The sequence below is a fragment of the Leuciscus leuciscus genome (genome assembly GCF_965113295.1).
Source record: "Leuciscus leuciscus genome assembly, chromosome: 6".
Lineage (NCBI taxonomy): Eukaryota > Metazoa > Chordata > Actinopteri > Cypriniformes > Leuciscidae > Leuciscus > Leuciscus leuciscus.
Window position 1 is genome coordinate 44,398,128 of NC_138730.1, and position 23,633 is coordinate 44,421,760.

Sequence of the window (23,633 nt, forward strand, 5' to 3'; positions counted from 1 at the left end):
ATACAGTTTGTAAAGTATAAAAAACATTACGTCTATGGCGAGTCCCCACAAAGATAGTGAACCAGACGATGTGTGTGTGTGTGTGTGTGTATATGTGTGTGTGTGTGTGTGTGTGTGTGTGTGTGTGTGTGTGTGTGTGTGTGTGTGTGTGTGTGTGTGTGTGTGTGTGTGTGTGTGTGTGTGTGTGTGTGTGTGTGTGTGTGTGTGTGTGTGTGTGTGTGTGTGTGTGTGTGTGTGTGTCCAACGGATGAGGCGACAGTGAGATTAGCCTGGCCGGCTGCTTCCACACCCCGCGAGCCAATCCCAGGTGTTAGCCCACGTGACGATAGATAAAGCAGGCCGCATTAGTGCTAATCCCAGCCTGATCTTTGGAGTGTGTTCCTGCCCCCCTCCTGCCAACTATCTGCCCCATGGTGGACCCGACCGGTGCCAGGCCTTCACCCAAACCGCTGAAGTGCCCAAAGCCTTACGCGCCTGTTCTTTTCAATGAAGAGCGTAAAGTAGGTGTCACGCTTCATCAGAATTTATTACGCATTAAGTGGCTTCACCTTTCACCGTGTGGTTGATGGCTCTGACACAAAGCTGATGTGTTTTATAGAGCTGTCTGAGTATCTGACAAACGGTGTGTGAACGACAGGACAGAAAACGAGAAAGATTGAATTACTGTAAAATTAATAAGAGTGTTCTTACACTACTAGAGTCTAGTCTAGTTATGATCAGCATTTAAACAAGGTTTCGGACATAAAGATCCTCTTTGTGAGTGAAATCTCTATGGAAAGTGAAATGCTTCCAAAAAAAAAAAAAAGGAAGTTATTGTTTTTGTTTTTTTATGTGGAAAAGTCATGAAAATTCAAAACGTTTTCAAGAATTCAAGTTTCATTACATTTCCTGGAAATTGCACATTAGCAGAAAGTATAGAGTGACTAACTACTTTTCTCCATCAGTGGAAAGTTTCTAGCTTCAATTCAAACGGTGGGAAAGTGAGATCCTTTCCAGAGCTGATAGAGACTTGCTCAGGAAACAGGTAGTTTGTCACACTTTATGTTTTCAAATCATTTGCAATTGCCAGTAGAAAACTTTGCTCACACACACAGTCATATAAATTACAGCTGGGCGTGTTGAAGTTGACAACAGAAAATGTGACTTTATGGGTGGGCGGAACTGAATGTGCAAAACTTCACGTATCACGTATGAATAATAACATATCATGGTAGCAGTATAAAAATCACAACATAGTTGGTTTTGGCACTACTACACACTACACAAAATGGTTTATGTATTAACCATGTGGCAATGTTTGTGTAATACAGTGAGTTAAATACATTACCAATCTAATTTGGAACTTGATGGACACAAACCAAAAGATCAGATTATTCACACATTATGAACAATAAGTCTGACATCAGTGCAAAATAGGTTCAAAACAAAGATTCAAAACAGTCATGAGCCAAAGTCGCTGTGAAATAGCAGATATACACACGCCTATAACGTACATGAGTTAAATTCTATATTAATGCATTAAGTTGTCTGACAAACATAAGTTTAACTACCATTTGAAAGTTTGGGGTTAGTCAGTATGAATTTTTTTTTTTTCAGCAAAGATGCATTAAATTGATCATGTGACAGTAAAGACATTTATAATGTTACAAACTATTTCTATTTCAAATAAATGCTGTTCTTTAGAAATTTCTATTAATAAAAAAAAACGTGTAAAAAAAGTATCAGAGTTCCAAAAAAAAAAAAATGTTTAAAAAAAGTAATAATAATAATAATATTATATAGCAAATATAAAAAAAAATGTACAGTGTAAGCAAGCATTGCAGCTTGTGCAACAAAATTAATTTTAGTGCAAAATAAATAAATAAATAATAAGCCCACGACCATTTAAACTTTCATAAACATAAAAAAAAAAATATACAGACATCAGACTTTTGTATGTAGACATGCAATACGATGTGCAGTTCCTTTGTGGCTCTCACATTTACATTTCTAGCAGTTGACACACCTCATTATACACCTATACACACACACACACACCACAGGAGCCTTTATGTAGAAACAGCATGAAGCTGACAGGATCATTATCCATTCATGATTATGATCATTATCAGCTGTGATCTCCACAACACAAACGTTTGTTTATTCTAGAGAATAATGCATCCTGTCATACTTGTTATCAATCTGATAATATCAGACTACTTAAAGACAATTCATCAGATTACACAGACACACGCTTCTTAGAAACAGTGAACTGACATGTCAACATGCGATTTCCTGTTAAACAATCTGTCTTTGCCAAGTAGAGATAAGATGAGATAAGATGTGAGGTGACCAATGTTGTGACGGATGAAAAGAAACAGACATTCACTCTCTTTCCAGGGAAAATTTTTGTTTTGCTTTCTTATGAAGACCCTACAGCCCCTTCTGACAAGCTGGTAGGGCTTAGACTTTACATCACAGCCATAAAATATGCTAGTCATTTGCGGCATCTGGACAAAAATATGTATATATATATGTAATATTTTTGTAAATAAAACAATTGGAGTATGTTTTACAAGAACTTACTATTTCAGAAGGGCCTAAAAACCTTCCAATAGCCGCGTTTCCATTACCCTTCAAATTGCGCAAATTAAAATTGCGAATTGAAAATACGGCCAATGAAAACACGTCATTTTCGCCAAAACTCCCATTTATCGCAAAAAAGTTTTAACGCTCGCATGAGGTGGTTTTTCAGGCAATTCGAAAAATTAATATTTCGCAAACCTGCAATGGAAACAGCTTTTGCGCATTTACAGGTCAGCTGACGTATATGACGCGGTGTGTTTGGACAGAATACGAGACAGAGTTCTTTATTAAACTCATAAAAGACAAAAGAATTACAGGAATAACAGATTCTAAACCTCAAATAAATGCCACAATCAAGACCTCGAAGCAGAAATGAGTGAGAAACACCCAGAAACTCTTCATATGTGCCGCTCACAAGTATAATAAGGGTCTTTCCTTGCCATTAAGTAAGGGTTAATGCCCTTCGAGGTGTCCATTGTCAGGTATTAATGGACGACGGCGTGGCGTGCGCGTCGGACGGTTGCCTCCACCGAAGTCCATTAATACCTGACAATGGACACCTCGAAGGGCATTAACCCGCTTATACCATGGTCACTTGCCAAATAACACATTTTTAAAACATAGGTTTATATTTTAATTAGTTTTACAATCGAAATCTAAAGTTTTTACAAACAATAACTTGGTTTCCCTGGTTACGCCTGACGGTTTATTTAGCAACCGGAGATATTTATAGTCGTAGAACCCTTCAGTTTACTGCCTGTTGCTATGGTTACTCACAGCTGATGTCGCCAGCGCATTTATTTATTAATTTCGAACGGTAAACAGTCAGTTTCACCAGAACTCCTTTACTAGGTGCCCTCTATCACTTTTTAATGGGCACCCTGCAGCCAATCAGAATCGAGTATTCACCCAGACCATGGTATAATGATTGGATAACACATGTTTCCTTTGATTAATAATAATGGCCAGTGCAGCTGCTGAGATATACATAAACCGACCAACGTTCAATGCTATGATTTTTGGCATGACTTAACGCGAGAGGAAAAAAATTAGTTTTAGTCGCATAACATCGGTTAATGGAAACGGCGTCATTTCGCAATAGTTTTTTGTCGACATTTAGAAGAAAAAAAAAAGAAAAAAAAATCAAGAGTTTTGGACTGTAAAATCTTATTTTCATGATTTATTACATCTTTGTCAAATTAACTTTGTTAATTCATGTGGTTCAGATAACAATGTTTTCTATTTATTAAATATACTGTATCTCCTTCATTGTATAAACTAAAAAAATATATATTTCAATGAACTCAAAATTAATGCAACCGGGTAACTTACTTTAAGTTCAACCAACAATATTGTTTTACAGTGTAAGCTTGTGCAACAAAATTAATTTTAGTGCAAAAAAATAATAATAATAAGCCCACGACCATTTTAACACGTGTGCATGTTGCTTCACTGATGGTTTAATCATAAAAGTATATCCATATAATTTAACAACTAAAAAACTACTGAAGCCCTTTTTGAAGAGCGAAACAGTCTCTGAAATAAGGACTATTACATCACTAAAGTTTTACTCATAATCAATCAGAACACAGCCGTTTAAAATAGATGATGAGGTAACACTTAATACACAACAATTACATCATAACATAATTCATCAAACACACTGCAGTTAATGTCAGACTCAATAATCAGCATGAAGTACGTCTCAAATGTAATTGTCCATTGCGTTCATCATAACGGTCTGTGTAAATATAGTTAATTAGCAGAACACCCCTGATGGAAACAATTCGCCTCAACAGGCCAATTAATCAAACATCCATCTCTGAAAACTCACAACTGTGGTTTGATTATTTGTACTGAAACTAAAGGACGATTAAAGCAGAAAGGCGAATAACCATTAGTGGGAATAACACACATGCCGTATGAATCTAGAGAAAGTTTATTGGTTCATCAGTGTTCTTTTGTATATCTTGACACATTTTGGATTAAATCAGGATTTCAAAATACACAAATCTCATGAAACCCATCAAGAAGGTCATATTTCTCCCCAAAAATCGAGAAGGAAAAACAATTTACACTTTACTTGAAGTAAATGAAGCCTATATTCTGAGGATCATAATGAGTTTTCAAGTAACATTGGTTTCATGAGAGTTTGGGTGGAAACCAGCTAGACATGTTTTCATGACATTCACTTAAATAATGATCTATTTATTATCATTTGTTGGAAGTTTTAAGCGTTCAGACGTGCCAGATCTACATTTTGGTCAAGCGAAGAGTGATAATGCCGTTTCCAAAACACACAGCGGTCGAGATAAAGACACCAGAACACATAAAAAATCACAGCATGCTTTCCAGAAAATAAACTGAATTCCAGACTTATTAAAAAAGGCATTAATTTTACTATTAAAAATGATAATAGCTTGTGTTTACTTGTTTAGACGGGTTATTTTTGGGCCACACGGAGACATGGAACACAAAGTCTATGTACTTAAAAAATAAAGTGGATAATGATGACCGGGATAGTGACCCTGGATCACGTCACCAGTCACATGTCGCACGGGTATATTTGTGGCAATAGCAATTCATTTATAAAATAAATGAAATTATTTTTTGTTATTATACCAAATTCTCATTTCTATTTTTAATGATGATTCTCGTTACATTTAAAAAAATATATATATAAATACTTAAAAAAAGAAAAATATCACTGCATTCTGCATCACAATAATGTGATTGAGTTTTATAGAATTATATAAAATTTGGGGGAGGGGGAATAAAAAAAAACAGTCAATGCAAAAAATGTCTTAAAAATAAGCTTCATCTAGTTTATATTCATATTAGATCATTAATTTCATCATAGCTTCATCTTGCGCAACATAAATAGGATTATACCTATTTCCTTCTTTTGAATTTTGTGTAAAGTTTTGACATGCCAGACATGAATCACTAATGAAGTGAGAATCACTCATGAAAATATCTCTCAGACACACACATTAACTCTAGACTTGGCAGCCAAACCCCCCATTAACCCAATAAGACCACCATACTGTCAATCTGGCAAAACACTTCCAGCATATAGTGTCTGGATTTGTCCTTAAATGTTACTCATCTGCCATTTCCTGATCTGGGGAAGAGTTTTCCCGCTTCCTCCAACTCTGGAGAAAACGGTAACTAGTAATAACAAAGAAGAAAAAGAAAAAAAAAAGACTTCAACCAGTATGTTCAACTGCAAAAACAACAGTGTTTCAAAGAGATTCCCAGCAGGAAAAGAATGCAGCCTTTTGAGAGAGTAAAAGAAAAGTGTGTGCACACATGCACAGATACACGATTGCTCCATAGATATGTGTATAGCTAAACAAACAAAAGCTCAACAGATTGATCTGGTGGAGAACGTTCTACCAGCAGACCCACATGCAAAACTTTGAACCGTTGTTATAAAAAAAAAAATGCAATGCACAAAAACTAGATCCATCTCACCCCCATCTAATTTCAACAACTACTGAAGGTCTGTTTACCATCATAAATCTGCCAGCATTGACTGGATCATCTCGACAAAACAAAGATTCCCCCTCAGGAAACATACGACTAATAGTTTGGACTTGCTTGTGTACAATGATGTCGGATCTCATTCTCCACCCAGGTGGATGTTATAAGGGACACACCTTCATAAAGATGAGGAATCAATTGGGAAAACGACACAATGCATAGAAAAGATCATGACTTGAAAGAGAGAACCTCTATTCATACACCGATGATCTCAAAGCATTCAAAGCAGACAGTAATTCTTTCAATTGTATTATTATCGTATAATTAAGGGTTATTAAAAACACTCTCTGCGCCAAGTATGCGGTCGAAGCTTAAGAAAAGTACAATATACAAAAGGTTAAGTCCCTAAAAGGAATAGTTCAACAAAAATTGTGTTATCATCAGCTGTCATTTTAACCCTTTTTTTTTTTCTGTAACGCACAAGAAAAACATGGAGTGTTATTCATATTGCCATGTTCTGAAAATAAAAATAGGTATAAAAATAGTCCTTCAGATGGATAGTAGTCCTGAGTTTGCTGCCAAACGCCCTTTGTTTTTGGGTCACATGACCGATAGTAATGCAACCCGAACGAAACAAAGCAATATAGATTTCAGCAATATTGAGAAGTGGAAGATTATAAGTTAATAATGACTTAAATATACTGATAAATATTCCATATACATATATATACACTATACTGTTTTGTCTAAATTAAAAAATAAAACACTAAAAAATAAATACTTTTTTTTTTTTAATGGTACAAGCAAATTTAGAAATCACTACATATTCATTTTAAGATTTGCTAAAGATTTAACACTTATTAAATGTAGTAATTTTAAAGATTAAATTTAAATGAGCGTTAGGTGACAGCAGAGGTCATCTAAATATAAAAACAAGGAAAATGAGCATGCACTATTAAATATCCAATACCAATCCATATACATATGCATTCTGCCATAGTTAAATATCAGTGTAAATTTAGAAGACTTGGAGTATATATATAGCACAAAAGTCATACAAACTACTCTTACAGTGTTTTTATGTTTTTTTTTAGAAGAATAAATCACCATCCACTTTTGTTGCATGCAAAGGCTTCGACATTATAAGACAAAATGACAAGATGACAAACTGTGTAATTTGAGCGAACTATTCCTTTAATGCCATGCATTTTTTTGTAGACTGTGCTCAGGAACACTTTTACAGTTCATTGAAAGCTGTCAATAAATGTGAAAGAAGCCACATATCTCAAAGACGGGTTAAAAGCCTGTCTGAGCCATGGCTATTATAGTTATAAAAATAAAATAAAAAAGACAAAAACACAACAAAATGACAAAAAATGTAATATTTAAACAGAATATATATATATATATATATATATATATGAAGAGTTCAGATGCAAAAGCCTTCAAGTGCCATCTGAAATTTTCTTCTAGAATGATCATTTTTATAAAGCTTGTATATTTAAGTTCAGTAATTTCACTTAAAAGGTTTTGATCCACTTCAAATGTTGACTACTGTATATATAAAATCCAAAACATTAACAAAAACTAAAAGATCTCAATGATACTTAAACACCACGTGTGAGATGAGTTGCCTGACGAGCCTGTTTTAACATCTGTTTTTCAGAGTTTCAATGCTCCACGCTGCTCTAAGATGAGGGTATGGAAAGAGGTCATCGCCTTCATCCTGTTTGGTGCCTCGTTTTTCCTCCTGCTTATGAGAACCACGTTACCTATCGGGCCCTCCTACCCAAAGGCCTTAGTGATCTCTTCAGGCCCTTCCTCACATCCACCAGCCTCAGCACTTGAATCCCCACCATCATCATCATCATCATCCTCATCCTCATCTTCACTATCATCAACCTCAGCGAGGAAGCCAGCGCCGCGAAGAGCGGTCAGAGCCACGGAGGACATGGGCTCCTTTCTCTCCGAATGTAAGAGAAACCTTTTTTTGGTTTTCCTTATGTAGCGACAGCGCTAGTGTGGATTAGGTTGACGTTGACGTAGACATGACGGGAAGGATTTAAAGTTGTTCTTCAGTCGCCGTTGTGTTTATACTGCACACCAAGTCACACAAAACCTCGTATATCATCAGTTCACAGTTACCACACACACACACAGCATCTGCCAGCTCACTTGATATTTAAAGGCAAGAGCGCAGGTGAATAGGGTAAAAATGTTAAAGGTGCTCCAAGCAATGTGACGCGTTTTTAGGCCGAAACATTTTTTGTCACATACAGCAGGGGTCCCCAACCCCCATTTGGTACCGGGCCAGACAGAAAGAATAAATAACTTACCGTATTTTCGCATCAGTCAAAAAATGCACCATGAAGAAGAAAAAACATATATAGCCAGAGTCGCACTGGACTATAAGTCCCATTTATTTAGAAATGTATTTCACACACAAAAAACAAAAACAATGTTACAGACGTGACAGTTCTCCGTTACGGACGTGAGCGCTCTGAAAGCGGCACTAAAAGACTGCTTTAAAACTTTCACAGAGACCTCAAACAGAAAGCACAAAGCCTGTCTTTAAATTTAATTTCGTTTTGTATTAATTGTATCTTAATTTTAATCTATGTTTAATCAACCAATTGCCTGGATTTAATAAATAAGAAGTAAATATATTAGAAAATAGATAAATCACGACACGGAGGCGCCGGCGCGTGAACCTAGAGATCGTCTCATAAATTAAACAAAACTCAGTGATAAGGTAGCCTACTTGCCTCACAGACCTGAGACATATATAGAAAGTTTGAAATGTCTACTTTTTTTAAACAGAACAATTCAAAACGAAAGAAAACAGACTGTTCTCTGCTTACATAATCCGTATGAAATGTGCATTTCTCTCTGGCGCGTTCACTACTGCGAAGATCGCGAGTCAGCATCGTCAACTTCATCTTTGCAGCCGACACTGACACAGAAAACACTTGTTTATTAGTAAACAATTAAAATGTCTCCTGCTATATTTTACATATTCATAATCATTCATTTTGCCGGTTCGTTGTGACAGCTTTTAGGTGCTTTATTGGCAGTGCCACCCTTACATGTTACATGAACGCATTTTTTTCTTTTGGGGGGCATTTTGTTTGTGTTCAGGCTTTCTCAGTTGTCTTCAGGCGCGATGTTACGAGGACGCTGCTAATAAAGTTGCGAGTAGGCCTACACATTGGATTAACGTTTATTATTATTATATTTAAAAAATACCCCAGTTTTTATGCTGGTCGTATCATTTTATTTTGTTGTATTTATCCACCACACCTTATAAAGGCCGGTCCGTGAAAATATTGTCTGATATTAAACCGGTCCGTGGCGCAAAAAAGGTTGGGGACTGCTGACATACAGCAAACATCTCCTCACTATCCGCTCGCTGCCTGTCCCCTGAACACACTGTAAAAAAACGCGGTCTCTGTAGACAGCACAGGCTCCACACACGACAACAAAAACAAACTGGCCCAGCCTGGACCACGAAACATAACAAACAGTGTTCCAGCCAATAGCGGACAAGAATGATTTGGGGGAGGGGGTGGGGGGGTTAGTGCGTGTGCACATGAAGGGGGGTGTGAAGGAGAGAGAAGCATGAAGAGGGAAGTTAGCAAGAGGAGAAATGTCCTAGACAATGACAACGACAACGACAACGACAAATGTTATAATTATATTCTTGAGAATTTTGATATGGCCGACACACGACCAAAGAGACGACGTTCCGATGAACAAATAGCAAAGAAGAGGGAAAAGGAGAAGGAACGCGCAAAGTCCCGAATTTATATCGGAAAAGCCTTCGAAAGGTGGCGAGGAGGGAGGGGGACGGGACGGGACGAGGAGGAGGGAGGGTCGAGCTAGCCTCCGTTTTGTTTGACAATACTTCGAACGTCAATAAGAAGTCGTGACGTCACCCAACATCGCTTAGAGCACCTTTAACTAGTAGATATCAGCATTAGGGCTGTCACAATTCCTTGATTAAATTCGAGTACTTGATTATAAAAAACCCTCGATTACAATTTTCCCATGTCGACTAAAAATACCGAAAGTGGCGAATTCCATGCATTATTAGACCATTTCCAAGGCTGTATGATACATTAAAAACATAAAAAAAATTATAATATAGCATAGTGCTACTGTGAAATATTCAGTTAAATAAATATATATATGCCCTCTGGGTTTCAGGGTGAAGCGCGACGCTTTAATTATTTACATGCGTGAAGGTTTAAAGTTTCTTCTGTCTCAGAGCGTCTCCGTTCACAGTAGATTCTGCTCCAGATGAACTTAGTCTCTGCATGTGCTGTTTGTTTGGGTTTCTAATAATGTGCATATGATATGGTAATGAATAAAGTCTGACGCTCGTTGTGTTTTTCATTGCACTTTTATCATTTAAATGTGAGGAGTGCATCTCAGCAGCTCGGCTAGCTAACCCCATCTCTGCATTTGTTTGGGTTGCTTGCTTATAACGTTCATATGGGTTCGCAACGTGTGCCATTTCACCAGATAAGTAATGTTAATCATTTATAAATCTAAGCCAACACAGGAGAATACATCAATATGATTCTTAATATGCAAACTGTTGTTAATTGCAATTTGCAGTTTGCATGTTTTGATGTCCACATGTTCTTGTTCAAGAAATTACAGCGGCTGTAGCCTTTCTATAACAAAGAAGTGGCCAAATATTAAAGATTAAAAGGACGAAGTTTCCTTCAATGTTGTTTAGATATGCAAATGCATGATCTATTAAATATGAACTAATTTGCATACATTTCCAGGCCAGATTAACAATTCTTGTTTTATTTTTGTTGATATAGTTAAATGTTTTTACAGAGTGGATTTTGGATGTCTCTTTTATCACTCGGAAATCGGAAAATACTGTCAATACAGCCAAAAAAAATAAAATAATTCAACATATTTTCAATGAGAAAACTCATTTTGAGAAAACGACCCATAAATAAATAAATAAATAAATAAATAAATGAATGAATGAATGAATGAATGAATGAATGAATGAATGAATAGTTAGTAATCGAAATCTACAGTCGCAAATAGATCATATTCACTTAAAAGTGTATTTTGGAGGTTTTCTTTCCACTAATCTGAAATAACATGTTATAAAAAGCCAAATATAGTGACATGCTGAAAAGTTATGCTAATCAAAAGTGTAGAAACAGGCAAATATTGAATCAAATAAAGATAATTCAAGGAACATTTCTAGTAGTTGGCCAAAACACCCTAAATTAAATTTAGTTTATTATTGTCAAGAATATTTTTTGCCCCTTTTCTTCAGCGCATTCAGACACTGTATGTTGAAACGGCTGCATGAAAAGTGTGCAATTACACGCGAAAGCAATTTTCCTAAAACATATCCAACTTGTAAAGACTGCAAAGAAAAGCAGACCTATTCTTATCTTACATATAGGACAGTTTTCTCTCAACCTGGTACACATTTTGCATCTCTCTCTTATCTGACACACCCGTCTTGGTGCCTCTAAAGACATAATAATGAGTTAAAATCAGGTGTGTTTAATTAGGGAGACATACAAAAATGTGCAGTGTTAGGAACTACTGACATGGAGCATCGAAAGGTCCGTGCAAAAATGCTCTAAACCCATCTTAAAGATGGACGTAATCTTACTTTACAACCTTGATCATTATAGAGATTTAAAGCTGGTAAATCCGAAACAAAATGTGCAGGTCAAGCCCTTTGAGTTCTTAAGTGTAACACAACCAATATTATGATTGTTTTAAGAGCCGTGGAACACAGACAGAGAAATACTGTAGAGAAGAAGAAAATATATGGACAACATAAGACACTGATTGTGATTTTAAATGCAATTTTAGCAAATGCATTCGTTTCAAAATATTGTTCAAAAAACTTAACGAGAAGGAAATCAAATTAACAGCTTGTATTGACAGATTCTCTAATAAAGGTGCAACAACCTGTACCTTTTTAAGCATGCTGCATTCTGATTGGCAAACATCTTTCGCATACAGATGAGTTTAAAAAATGACTTCATATGGCAGCTTTTAGCAATTTAGAAATGATTCGAGCTTCTATCAAACTGTAATTTTATTTATTTATTATCTAGACAGCAATGAGTTTAAATGGAGAGCTGAAGCTGAAGACTGTTAGAGCCCAGCCCTAACCCGGCCCTGGCCCGTGGTGTTCAAGCCCTAACCCGGCTCTAGCCCGACAACATCTGAAATTTTTCAGCCCGAACCCGACCCGACCCGAGACCAACATCAATATCACTTTAAGCTCTCTCTGACGCGCACTGTCTCTGCTACACGCATGCATGCACACACACACACACACACACACACACACACACACTCACGCTACTAAGAGGTAAACTTTTATTATATGCCTCAAACATAACTACCACCACCGACAATTATGCCCACAAATATTAATACAGACTGTCCATAAATAAAGATTTACGGCCAATAGCCTACCTTTTTTTTATGTTAAAGGGATAGTTCACTTTGAAATTAAATTTTGGTATGTTTTAGCTTACCTCAAGGGCATCCAAGATGTAGGTGTCTTTGTTTCCGCAGTAGTTTCAATTTTTATATTTTGGTCAAACCGTTCTTGTCTGTCAGTCATATAATGCAGGTCTATGGTCACCACCTCAAAGAGCATGCACAGAGAAGTCCAAATTAAACAACTCCCCATCGTAAGTATACATTGATGGCCTAAGACACGAAACGAGCGGTTTGTGTGAGAAAACGAACAGTATTTATATCGTTTTTACCTCTTGTACACAGCCACGTCCAAGTGATCTGAGGGCGCGCCCTAAAATACGGAAAGGTATTTTAATAATAAAAATATAATAAATACAAAAAATCCGTTGAACTGAGTAGGCTACATGTATGTTGGTCATCATTCACTGTTTATTCGCGAGTGTTGTGAAGAAAAAGAATAGCATCCAGTGTTGAAGGCTTCAGGCTCATTGTTTGTTGTGGTAATCAAATCAAAACTCTTTCAAAATGCAGCTTTTCCTGAAGCATTGGGAACTTTTAGTAACTCCCCACGCTCCAACTTCTCCCTGATGCTCTGCATGGTCAACTGTCACCTAATGCATTGCACTCGCGTAATCGCATATTGCGTTGCATATTTATAATATTATCAATATAACAATATTTCATATGCGCTCTGCACGTATATTATGGGCACGATGAAAGGAGAGAAGCTAAATGAGCCCGAGTCCGACCCGAGCCTGATCTGTAAAAAATAAAATAAAAATGGACCTCTACCGACTGTACCTCAAACCAACCAATGCATCTCCTGAAAACAAGACTTGAGTATAATCTCACACGTCTCCTTTAGAGTCATATTGAACATTTCAAATTCTTAACTTTAAAGGCCAAACTTTCTGCCTATTTACATTCATTTTATAGTTCTAGAGACCATAAAAATGTAATTAGACACAGATGAAAATAAAAAGAAAGTCCAAAAGGTATACAGTGTCATATATAGGGCTCAACAATAAGGATTTTGTTTCTGGCCAGAAAACCATAAATTCAAAATACACTTTTCCTTGAAAACAATGATATATGATGCAAAACATTACGTTTTGGTTTGTAGTTTAACACATTCTTAATGATGCTTTTTCCAGTCATTTTTAACTGCTTCTATATAAGCCAGCTATAATGTTTGAGTTTGCCATAAAAAATGTAAAATCTAATATACAGTTTTCAACAACAATGCAGAACTGATTCAAAACACACTTTCACGCTGACCTACTAATGATCCTATTGCAACCTATTGAATGAACAACATGTTTAAACCCAACAGGCTTCAGCCTTGTTTTCATTTGTGTCAAATTAAATATGCTCTCCGTCCTCAAAAAGGTCTATATTCTTACAGCATTTCAACAACTGTGTCTACTTTTACCTCTAAGGAATTTTAGTAAAAACATCTAAGACAAAGTTGATACTTAATGCAAACATTACTAAGGTCTCAAACACACTTTATGAAAGCACAAGTTGCCACAAGATTCACTATAGAGGGAATTAGCACACACTTCTACAGTGAGCTTTTTCGTGCAGGTGAAACAATTGATAGTTATTGTTAGCATGTTTATAGCTACCCAATATAGAGCTGTTGAGTTTGTGGGCAAAACCCAGAGGAGAATTGACACTTTAATGAGTTCCCTCAAGACTTTCCTGTGTTTTCATTTGAGTAAAATACATTCTGAGGCTAACAAGAAGAGACTTTCACTTTTTGTTTCACAACAACACTCTGTAATTTTTTTATTTGCTGTATTTTTGAAAACTAAATAAAACTTGCTACATATCCATTTACTGTTGTAGTTAAAACAGTTAAAAACTCTTAAAAGAAAACATTCTAAATAGAACATTAAAGGGTTCCGTCAATCACTTCATAAATAGAACCTTTTAGGGATTCCCATCATTTCATGGATTTAGCTTGAATTAATTTAGTTTTAATTAATTAATGACATTTTATGAATTAAGCAGCTCAATAACATACTTTATAATCAGAAATAATTTGAAATAACCCATTCAACATCACATTAAGACATTTATTCTTATATAGAACCTTTCTCTCTTATATTAGAGTCAAGAACCCCATTGAACCTCTTTTTTTTTCTTTTTCTTTTTTTTTACTTGTTAGCAAAAAAACAGACAAAGAGTGGCTTCAAAATTCACATTTGAAACCTAATAGTGTATAATTTATGTTGTAGAACAAAAAACGTGAAAGTAATGAACATTACTTTACTCATAAATCCAAAACTGCTATTCAAAAAAAAAAAACCATAATACACTCCAGAGGGAACTGATGGTAAATTATCCTAGCTCTGGTTTAATGACACAGACATTCAAAGGTAACTCAATCGCCCCTCGAGAACTGAGGTTTGTTTCCGCCACAGAATCACAAACGCACGGTGGTAAGCATGTTTAATGGCTCATTAGCAAAAATCTGGGAAAAGCATACATTGATGTCAAGTATGTTTCTGGCCTAAGAACTCAATTAAGTCTCTTGAATTATGGAGGAGCACACATTAACATTCTCCCTCTGGTTGTTTTTCCTCCTCTAGTCTCGTACCTCTTCCAAAGCTTCACCGAGGGCGAGTTGAAGAAGGTGATCGCGACTCTGGTGGACCGAAAGGAAAGGAGGATGAGAACCGAGACGGGACGGAGAACCAAACGAGCACGGAAAGGCCCAAAGCCGTGCTCTCTACATGAGGTCGAGCTCACGGTGAGCGAGCTCGGGCTCGGGTACGAAAGCGACGAGACCGTGCGCTTCAGATACTGCAGTGGGAAGTGCATCCATGAGAGACGCAACTATGACTTTGTAATGGAGCACATGCAGTTAAACAACGGCTCCAGTGAGAAAGGCCGGCGTGGACGGGAAAACGGGAAAAAAGACAAGGCGCGCTACACTCCTTGTTGTCGGCCTACGAAGTTCGAGAAGAAAATGTCTTTCTTTGACAACAAGGACAGATTCTACACAATCCAGAACGTGTCTGCGAGAGCGTGCGGTTGCGTATGACATTCAGGGAACTGTGGAAACTTCAGGGAGCGTGTCCAAACATCACCATAGAAAAACCAGAAAATGTTTCAGAATTCAATGGTAAAGGAGCTTTGGAAAGCGGGCGACAAAAACAAAAAGATGCTCCGGTACGCCACCATGGAAAGAGTGAAAGCTACAGAAAAGTGATGCACAAAACACAAAAGACAAGGCCTGAATTGTCTAAAGCCAACTGTGGAAAGTTTGTCACGGGAATAAGTTTTGTTTCTGCCTTTTTTCAGTGGATACTGGCACTTATGATTAGTGCAGGGCACTGGACTTTAACCAAAGGCGGATCGTTGGTTTAATCAATGGGACCGAAAGCTGGCGGGAGACTCATTTTGCCTTCCACTGGAAACTTCTGCAGAAGAACAAGTACAGATATAATAGTATTTATCCGAAGATATATATATAAATAAATGGTAGAGGGCTACAGCGACAACTGTACGCTGCTCGCTTTTGTTACGAATCTGAATACTGAAGTATGAAGTGCAACACAGCTGTGAAAACTACCTCATTTCTTTCTTCATTACTTTTTTTTTGTTTTGTTTGTTTTCTTAGAAGAAATGTACATGCAATGAATCTTGTTCTACCGCACCCACTTCCTGGAATTACATTAGTCAGAAATATGAATCAGAGGTATACATGTGGAAAAATACCAATCTCTACCAAACGTTTTCAAGGATTGATATTACCTAAAACAACATTGTCATTTGAAACGTATATATGCACACTATACATCAAGCCCTCAAATTTGAGCGTAAAGCCTTGCCAAAGCATGTCTGATCATATCCCGCTTTTCCCTCGTCTTTGAGACAAATTTATACCCAAATATTTAGATTTAAAATAGGGAATAGGCCACCCATTTACAAAAAAAAAAAAAACAGTAGGGAAAAGTACAGCTTCAAATGCTTTCCCAAAGGTGTCGCCCCTCAAATACCGTAAAAGTAATTTTTTTCTCATGAACATGTTTCATGTTTACATTCTTCTAGACAATGATCAACTCGAGACACATTGTCTTTTGGAAAGTATGCCAGATTTAGACCCTTTTCAACAGCAAACGTATATATGTGTTATCCTTGAAGTAATTGTAAGCTTTATTTATACAGATGGAACATTTAACTCTTAAAAAAAAAAAGGTTCTTCAATGATTCTTTTGTAGCACTTTACATTAAACAGGGATCTGTCCTCTTAAAGGGACAGTTCACCCAAAAATGAAATTAAAATTACTCACCCTTCACGTCGTTCCAAACCCGTAAGACTTTCGTTCGTCTTCAGAACACAAATGATGATATTTTTGATGAAATCTGAGAGATTTCTGTTCCTCCATTGACAGCTACGCAACTACCACTTTAACACTTTCAAAAAGTTCATAAAGAGATCGTAAAACTAATGAATTGAGCGGTTTAGTCCAAATTTTCTGATGAGACTCGATCGCTGTATATGATGAACAGATTGAATTTAGGCTTTTATTCACATATAAACATTCATCAACGGAAACAACAAGCTCAAGCATGTTCGCTTGACGTGCGAGAACCAATGAGGTTCATTCTCGTGTTACGCAGCACGTTTGAGCTTTAGTTTATGTTCGCTGATCAATGTTTATATGTAAATAACAGCCTAAATTCAATGTGTTCATCATATAAAGCGATCAAGTCTCTTCAGGAAATTTGGACTAAACCGCTCAATTCATATGGATTAGTTTTACGATCTCTTTATGAACTTTTTAAAGCGTCAAAGTGGTAGTTGCGTAGCTGTCAATGGAGGGACAGAAATCCTCAGATTTCATAAAAAATATCTTCATTTGTGTTTCGAAGATTAACGAAAGTCTTACAGGTTTGGAACGACAAATTAATGACAGAATTGACATTTTTAGGTGAACTGTCCCTTTAAGAACCATTTTCTGCTGTACTTCTTCAGTGGCTAAATGGTTCTTTGGAGATAAAATAAAATTCTTCAGATCATTGTATTGGTTTCTGGCTTATAAAGCACCAGTGCGTAATGTTAAATTTCACAAAACCAGTCAAGAACATGTCTGAAACATTGAAACTCAATCAAATGAAAGACATTAAAAAAATATATATGAAGTGATGTCTTTTTAAAACAAATTAGACTTTTTTCATTGCACTGATTCGCATTACAGTAAGGCAAAAAAATTATAATATTTCAACTATTTATACATTGTGCATGATTTGTACCACCTTTAATTTATGCAGATTTAAATAAAAAAATATAATATTGCAGTAACAAGAATAATGAAAATCAGTCAGTAATAATCAGTAATTTTACGGTAATTATGAGAATTTGCTGGCAAATTGTTCTGCAATTTTTTTCTCTCTAAATATAAGCATCATTCTCTTTATAAAAATTCATATTTACCTTTGATTTTTGGGTGAAATGTGACCTGGACACATTTTTAATGAGATTCACCCATATATGTTTTTCTAAAGAGCTACCCAAGTTACCTAAAACGGACATCAGGTTGAAAAACCCTTTGAATCTTAATATTTTTAAGAGTATACATGTTTCACCCTTTCATTAGGAAAACGTTCTTTATGTTATTCTAGGTACTGGACTAATCACGGAGTACGAAATCTGTCATAACAGTTAACTGATAATTGCATGTGTGAAGATGAACTGCTGAAAAGAACTGATGGTGGAGAGTTGACAGGTCTAAGCTGTTCAGACATACAGGATTAAGCGTTAAGTTTAGCCTTGTCCTTTCAGAAACATATTGTAAAAGTGCAGCCAGTCTTCTTAAAGCTACATTCCAGTTAAATCCCTGTATATATTACACCGTATTCCAAGCTTCAACCTCAGTCAAAAACACCAAATGACAAATCTGGTTTATATATACAAAAGCGCGCTGAACAATCTTGAATTTGGTCTGAGTCAAATGAGGCACGATCCCTCAAACACATTTCTTGATATTTCTTCAGACGACTTCTTTATCCTTGTTGTTCTTTATCACCGAAAAAGACTGGTCTAATTGAATAACTCTGAAGTAATTAAGGACAAAACTACAAATGAGATTTGGAGTCACGCCGGGATCCGTCAAGTCCTAAACACGTCTTTCCTTCAAAGCTAATGGAATTACTGTTAAAAACAAGGTAACAGCTAATGGAGCATGCAGTCATTGTACATGGATCAATTCTATTTCAATTCAGGTGGAACATTTTTTGCTCATTAATGTATTTTAATTTACAAATCTTCTGAATGATAGTGAAATTTTTAGAATCTTGACACACACCGTCAATCATTGCGCAAGGAATGAATCAATTTTTAAACAATAAGTACACCCTGCCCTGTGGAAATATCAACGGTAGACGAGAAAAATGTGTCATTAATTTGTTTTATTGAAATTTATGGCACCTTGCCAATGGAACCCCAGTAAGCGATTAAACTGTGTCTTAGCTTGCTAATTGGATACAGAACGCGATCGCTTGCTTCGACCAGGCAGTGTCAAGTGTTGTCTATGCAAATAAAAAATATGCACAGACAAAACAAATGTAACTATGTAATGTCACCCAGCATGTACGGAAATAGATCCAAAGTTTTTGTCCTCCTCTAAAAAAAAAAAAAAAAAAGATAATGCAAATTGGACAAGGGGTTCAGTGACTCTACTTCTGTCCATTTATATTGGAGTGGAGTACTTCAGTGTCTGTATTTGTGTGTAAAAATGAGTCGAAAGTACTGCGGCAGTATTACAGGAATGCAAATGTGTGTGCGTGTGTGTGTGTGTGTGTGTGTGGTTACATTTCCCATGTCAACTAATCATGATCAGCATTTGGGAGTGTTGGGATTTTTCACACCAACAGCAGAAATGTCGATGCAGTGCATCTGTATTGTGGATAAACCGTATTTATTGCAAAATGCTTTACATTTATATTTAGATACTTCAGGAGGGAGACAGAAACTTATTTATTATTGTACACTTGTGCCAAATGGAATTTCTAAAAGTCGGCTGAATAAAACATACCCAGCTTACAACAACAAAGTTGCTTATTTGTCTTGAATTTCTAAACTCACTTTCCTGTTTATGCTCATGCAACATGTGTAGACAGAATATTTACAATGCCGCAACTTCAGGGCACAAACAGAAGAATTCAATTCTGGTGGGAGAGAGATCTTGTTTACGAAGCTTTGATGTTTAAGCTATTGGGGTGACGTAAGGACGGTAAAAAAACAATAAGAATTAAACCAATAACAGAAATAAGTAGATGACTCATTAAAATCAAAGCGAAAACAGATTCTACAAAGTGCCCTAAAATAAACAGAATGTAAAATCCATTTCATAAGCATTCACCACCTTTAATATGAAACACCTATATCATCACTGGTGTAGCCAATTGGGTTTTGAGGTGACATAAATAGTTAAATTGAGATCACTTGTGTAGTCTAGTCTAATAACACCTCAATCTGGAAGTTCCAGCTTTCTGGGTGAGTCAGTACAAGCAACTAATTAAAAAGCATAAAGAAGGAAAACGGATACCAGAAGATTTTCAAGGCTCGCCTCTGAATAGCCCTTGAAGTATAGTTAGTTATATCAATAATTAAGAAATGCAAGAAGCTGTAAATTCAATGGAGGCCACCAAGAAACCAATGTCCTGGAATCAGAAGGTTGATGAAACCTTCAATCATTATAAGATCATTACAAATCTCACTGTACGACATGGATCTAATAAACTTGGGTATGTTACTGTACGACGATGACACCTATCGAATCATCGGCTATGACGCAAGTTAGTATAGAAGAGTAAAACATCGTCAGCATGAGGTAGTGGTAAACAAATAGAGCAAGATGAATTGCACTTAGAGAGAGTGAAATAGGAGTGAAATAGGAGAGAGAGTGTGAAATAGGAGAATATGGACATGGTTATTGCTGGGAAAAAGAAGCCAAATTAGCACACCAATTTTGTAAATGGAGCTTGAGGTGAGTAGTTTTAAGTTTTAGCCAAGCGGCAACCTCCCTGTCTCTCTCTTGAAACCAACACGGAAGTGAATTCAACGGCAATTCATCGACTGGCCACTAGAGACCGGCTGCAGAAGTGAGTCAAATCTGCATCTCCCCCATGTTAAGACACCCAACTTTACAGCAGAAAAAAACGTTTACAGCCTGGAGCAAAAAGTGGCTTCGGTCTATACAGCTAATTCTGCCCTTCATGACGACTGTGAGGGGGGTGAATATTTTTATAACTCATCCGTTTACATTATATTAAGCCTTAAAGTTCTGCATAATTAAGGGTGTGTCCACTTTTGAGTGACAGGTGGATTCCCGCTGCTGTGGTCATTAGTCATCATTAGGCGTTTGTCTGCTGTCTGTTAGCCGTCACGTTACCTCAGCTCATTGTCTGACTGTAAAAATAGATAAATTCGGGAGTGACGCGCTGCCAAGATGGCGACGGTCGGCCACGCCCACTTTAGGCTTCAAAAACGGTCTCCAGAAACCTCCGTGTAACGTCACGGACACTACGTCCATATTTTTTTACAGTCTATGGTTTTAGCGCCATGTAACATTGATCAATACGCAATTTCATATTGCATTTTTATTTTATTTTTATTGGCTCGTCAGTATCTGTAGGTCGTGGCAGCAAACATACACTGTGAGATGATCATGATGAATTCTGACACTGTCAGTAAATGATCACAGGCTGTGTTTGGTCACAAGTCCGTGGCAATAGCCGTCTTTGAGCCTCTCTCACTGTGCGACATAGCAATGGCGTTTAGGAGACACGACCAGAGAAATCGCCACGATTGGTCATCTTTCGTCTGGGACAGCCCAAAATCGTACAATGTGTACCGGGCATTAGGTCTTAAAGTGATATTTAACCACTGTAAAGATTAATGTGTATTTAAATTGGGTCATTTATGTAGTAGAAATGTGTAATTATTTTAGAAGGTGGTGCCTTCTAGACTGAGAAAAGCCAGAAAATTTATTTTTGGCTCATGTGGATGAAAGACTACAACTCCCAGAATGCACTTTCTTTCGCTGCCTTACGAGGTCACTCCCAAGCCACGCCTACCGGTTACAGAGGGCAGTGTCGGGAGAAATGATACAACTAGGCTACTAGTCGACTCGAAACTGAAAAGACGGCGTTTTATCGTGAGATCCCGCTATGGGCGGGTTGAACATGCGGAACGAGCTCCTCCTACTGGCTGTAGTCTCTCGCCTCTGGACAAAAGAGCCTCTGATGACGATAAATGACGATTTTTGCATCATCTGAGGTTTTTTTCCCAGACACACAATACAGAAATCTCTCGTCTCAGGGGGACATGAGGGAGGGAAGCACGGTCACTCGAAAACACTACCGGGTTTCTACTGATACAAAGCTGAATGCTAATCGGTGAAGTATCCCTTTAAGTTAAGTAAAGTAAAGTTAAAAGTTCTAAATAAGATCCTAACAGAAACTCCCATACTAAACAGTTAAGATGTTTTTGTAATACAGCACCAGAACTGAATCCAACTGAGAATTCATGGGTGAACTTGAAAAAGGCTGTTCACACACAATCTCCATGCAACCTGAACGAACTTGAGTGAAACAGAACAATGGTGGGAACAGACGTTCAGGAATTGAAATGTTGGAAGGATTATATTAAAGTATTAAAGTCACAGATGAGAATCTTGAGCTGGTCAGTGTTACACTACCGGTGTGATTCTGTGCAGCATCATGCAAAAATAAAGGTTTTCAGAAACGGATGCGACTGTTAATGCGTTATTCATAGTGACCCATGATATATTTATTTGGTGTCTTTCCGAGAATGGGCGAATGTTTGCGACTTTACGTGATAAACAACATACAGTAGAGCTGGTATTACAAAACATTCAGTGGCACATGCCACTCAAATACAGACATGCGTTTTATTGACATTTAAAATATCGCTAAATTAGGCTATTTATTTAGGATTTTGTGTCACAATTACGCCAGATGCTCAACTCATCTGTCAGCCACTACTGGAGGTGTCACAACATGTCTCAGTGTCCATACTATCCAACCTAAACAGTATGTGAGATTAGAATAAGTGTGTCCCAAAGCAAAGTACGTTGAAAAGAGTATGCCAGAAGTCCACGGATGGTCTACTATTTCCGGTGGATTCTTGAGGTGTGGATCCGCGCTCATTATAAAGAGTAAAAAGTGTTAAAAAAAACTACAAAACATGGCGGATATGCGCGACCTACATAAAGGTTTGAGTGACTAATCAAAGTTTAACCTGATACAAAACATTTTATTTAATGTTATCCGTGTTATATTTCATCTGCAATAACAATGTGGACTGTTCCACATATAAAGATCTGTTCGGCCATTAACTTTTAAATGCATCATTATGCATTAATATGAGGAGAGTCTCCGCATAAAAGACCCGTGAATGACGTGCTTCTGCATTTCTCTCTGATACGGTAGGAAATTAAATTAAATTAAATGTGGAGGATTTTAACTGTGACAAGATGATTGACAGGCCAGTTTACTGCGACAACCGTATGACGTGATAGTGTGTCCCAAAGCTTGTCTACTCGTCTGCTACACACTCAAAAGTATGAACATACATTTAGGGTGTACTAGAAGTAGGCGAATTGAGACGCAGCATCAGTGTTTCTCGACTATGTCAGTGGCACATGCCAACGGATGTGTTACTAAGATTAGCGGCATGTGCCATTGGCTTCTGTGCATCAGATGTCATGTCACTTTATGTTAATACTGCCACTGGTGCAGAGAAAACATCAACAGAGCAGCTTGATAATCACTGTCTGAACATGACCACAAATACAAACACTGTTGCTATTGGCTGTAAACACTTACCCCATTGAAGGGTGATTTGTCAGATTGGGTCACTTCATTCTGTGGCTGTCCTTCTGGCTATGAATCCAATGAACCTCTAATGCTGGTCTATGTTAAAAAACAGTAAACAAGTCTGTTTCATTCCACTTCCACAACAGATGAAAACACTTAATAGCATTTCAACTGCTTCTCAAGTAAATAAAACTGTAAATAGAGGCATGTGAATAGAAAACACCACCACTTCCAGC

At 37.0% G+C, this 23,633-nt stretch overlaps 1 protein-coding gene and 1 long non-coding RNA gene across 2 annotated transcripts in view; one reads left to right on the forward strand and one right to left on the reverse strand.

Annotated features, from left to right (window-relative positions):
- Positions 1-19,588, forward strand: part of LOC309501178 (uncharacterized protein) — a 37,113-nt gene extending 17,525 nt beyond the window's left edge. Inside the window, exons 3-4 of the mRNA XM_082173245.1 lie at positions 7,718-8,024; positions 15,138-19,588. Of these exons, the coding sequence (XP_082029371.1) occupies positions 7,745-8,024; positions 15,138-15,592 (735 nt within the window). The 5' untranslated portion in view covers positions 7,718-7,744 and the 3' untranslated portion in view covers positions 15,593-19,588. The remainder of the gene's footprint in view (positions 1-7,717; positions 8,025-15,137) is intronic.
- The window catches only part of LOC309501244, a 55,956-nt gene extending 32,461 nt beyond the window's left edge, over positions 1-23,495 (reverse strand). The window contains exon 1 of the long non-coding RNA XR_014206809.1: positions 23,407-23,495. This is a non-coding gene — a long non-coding RNA (uncharacterized lncRNA). The remainder of the gene's footprint in view (positions 1-23,406) is intronic.
- Between the last annotated feature and the right edge of the window lie 138 nt (positions 23,496-23,633).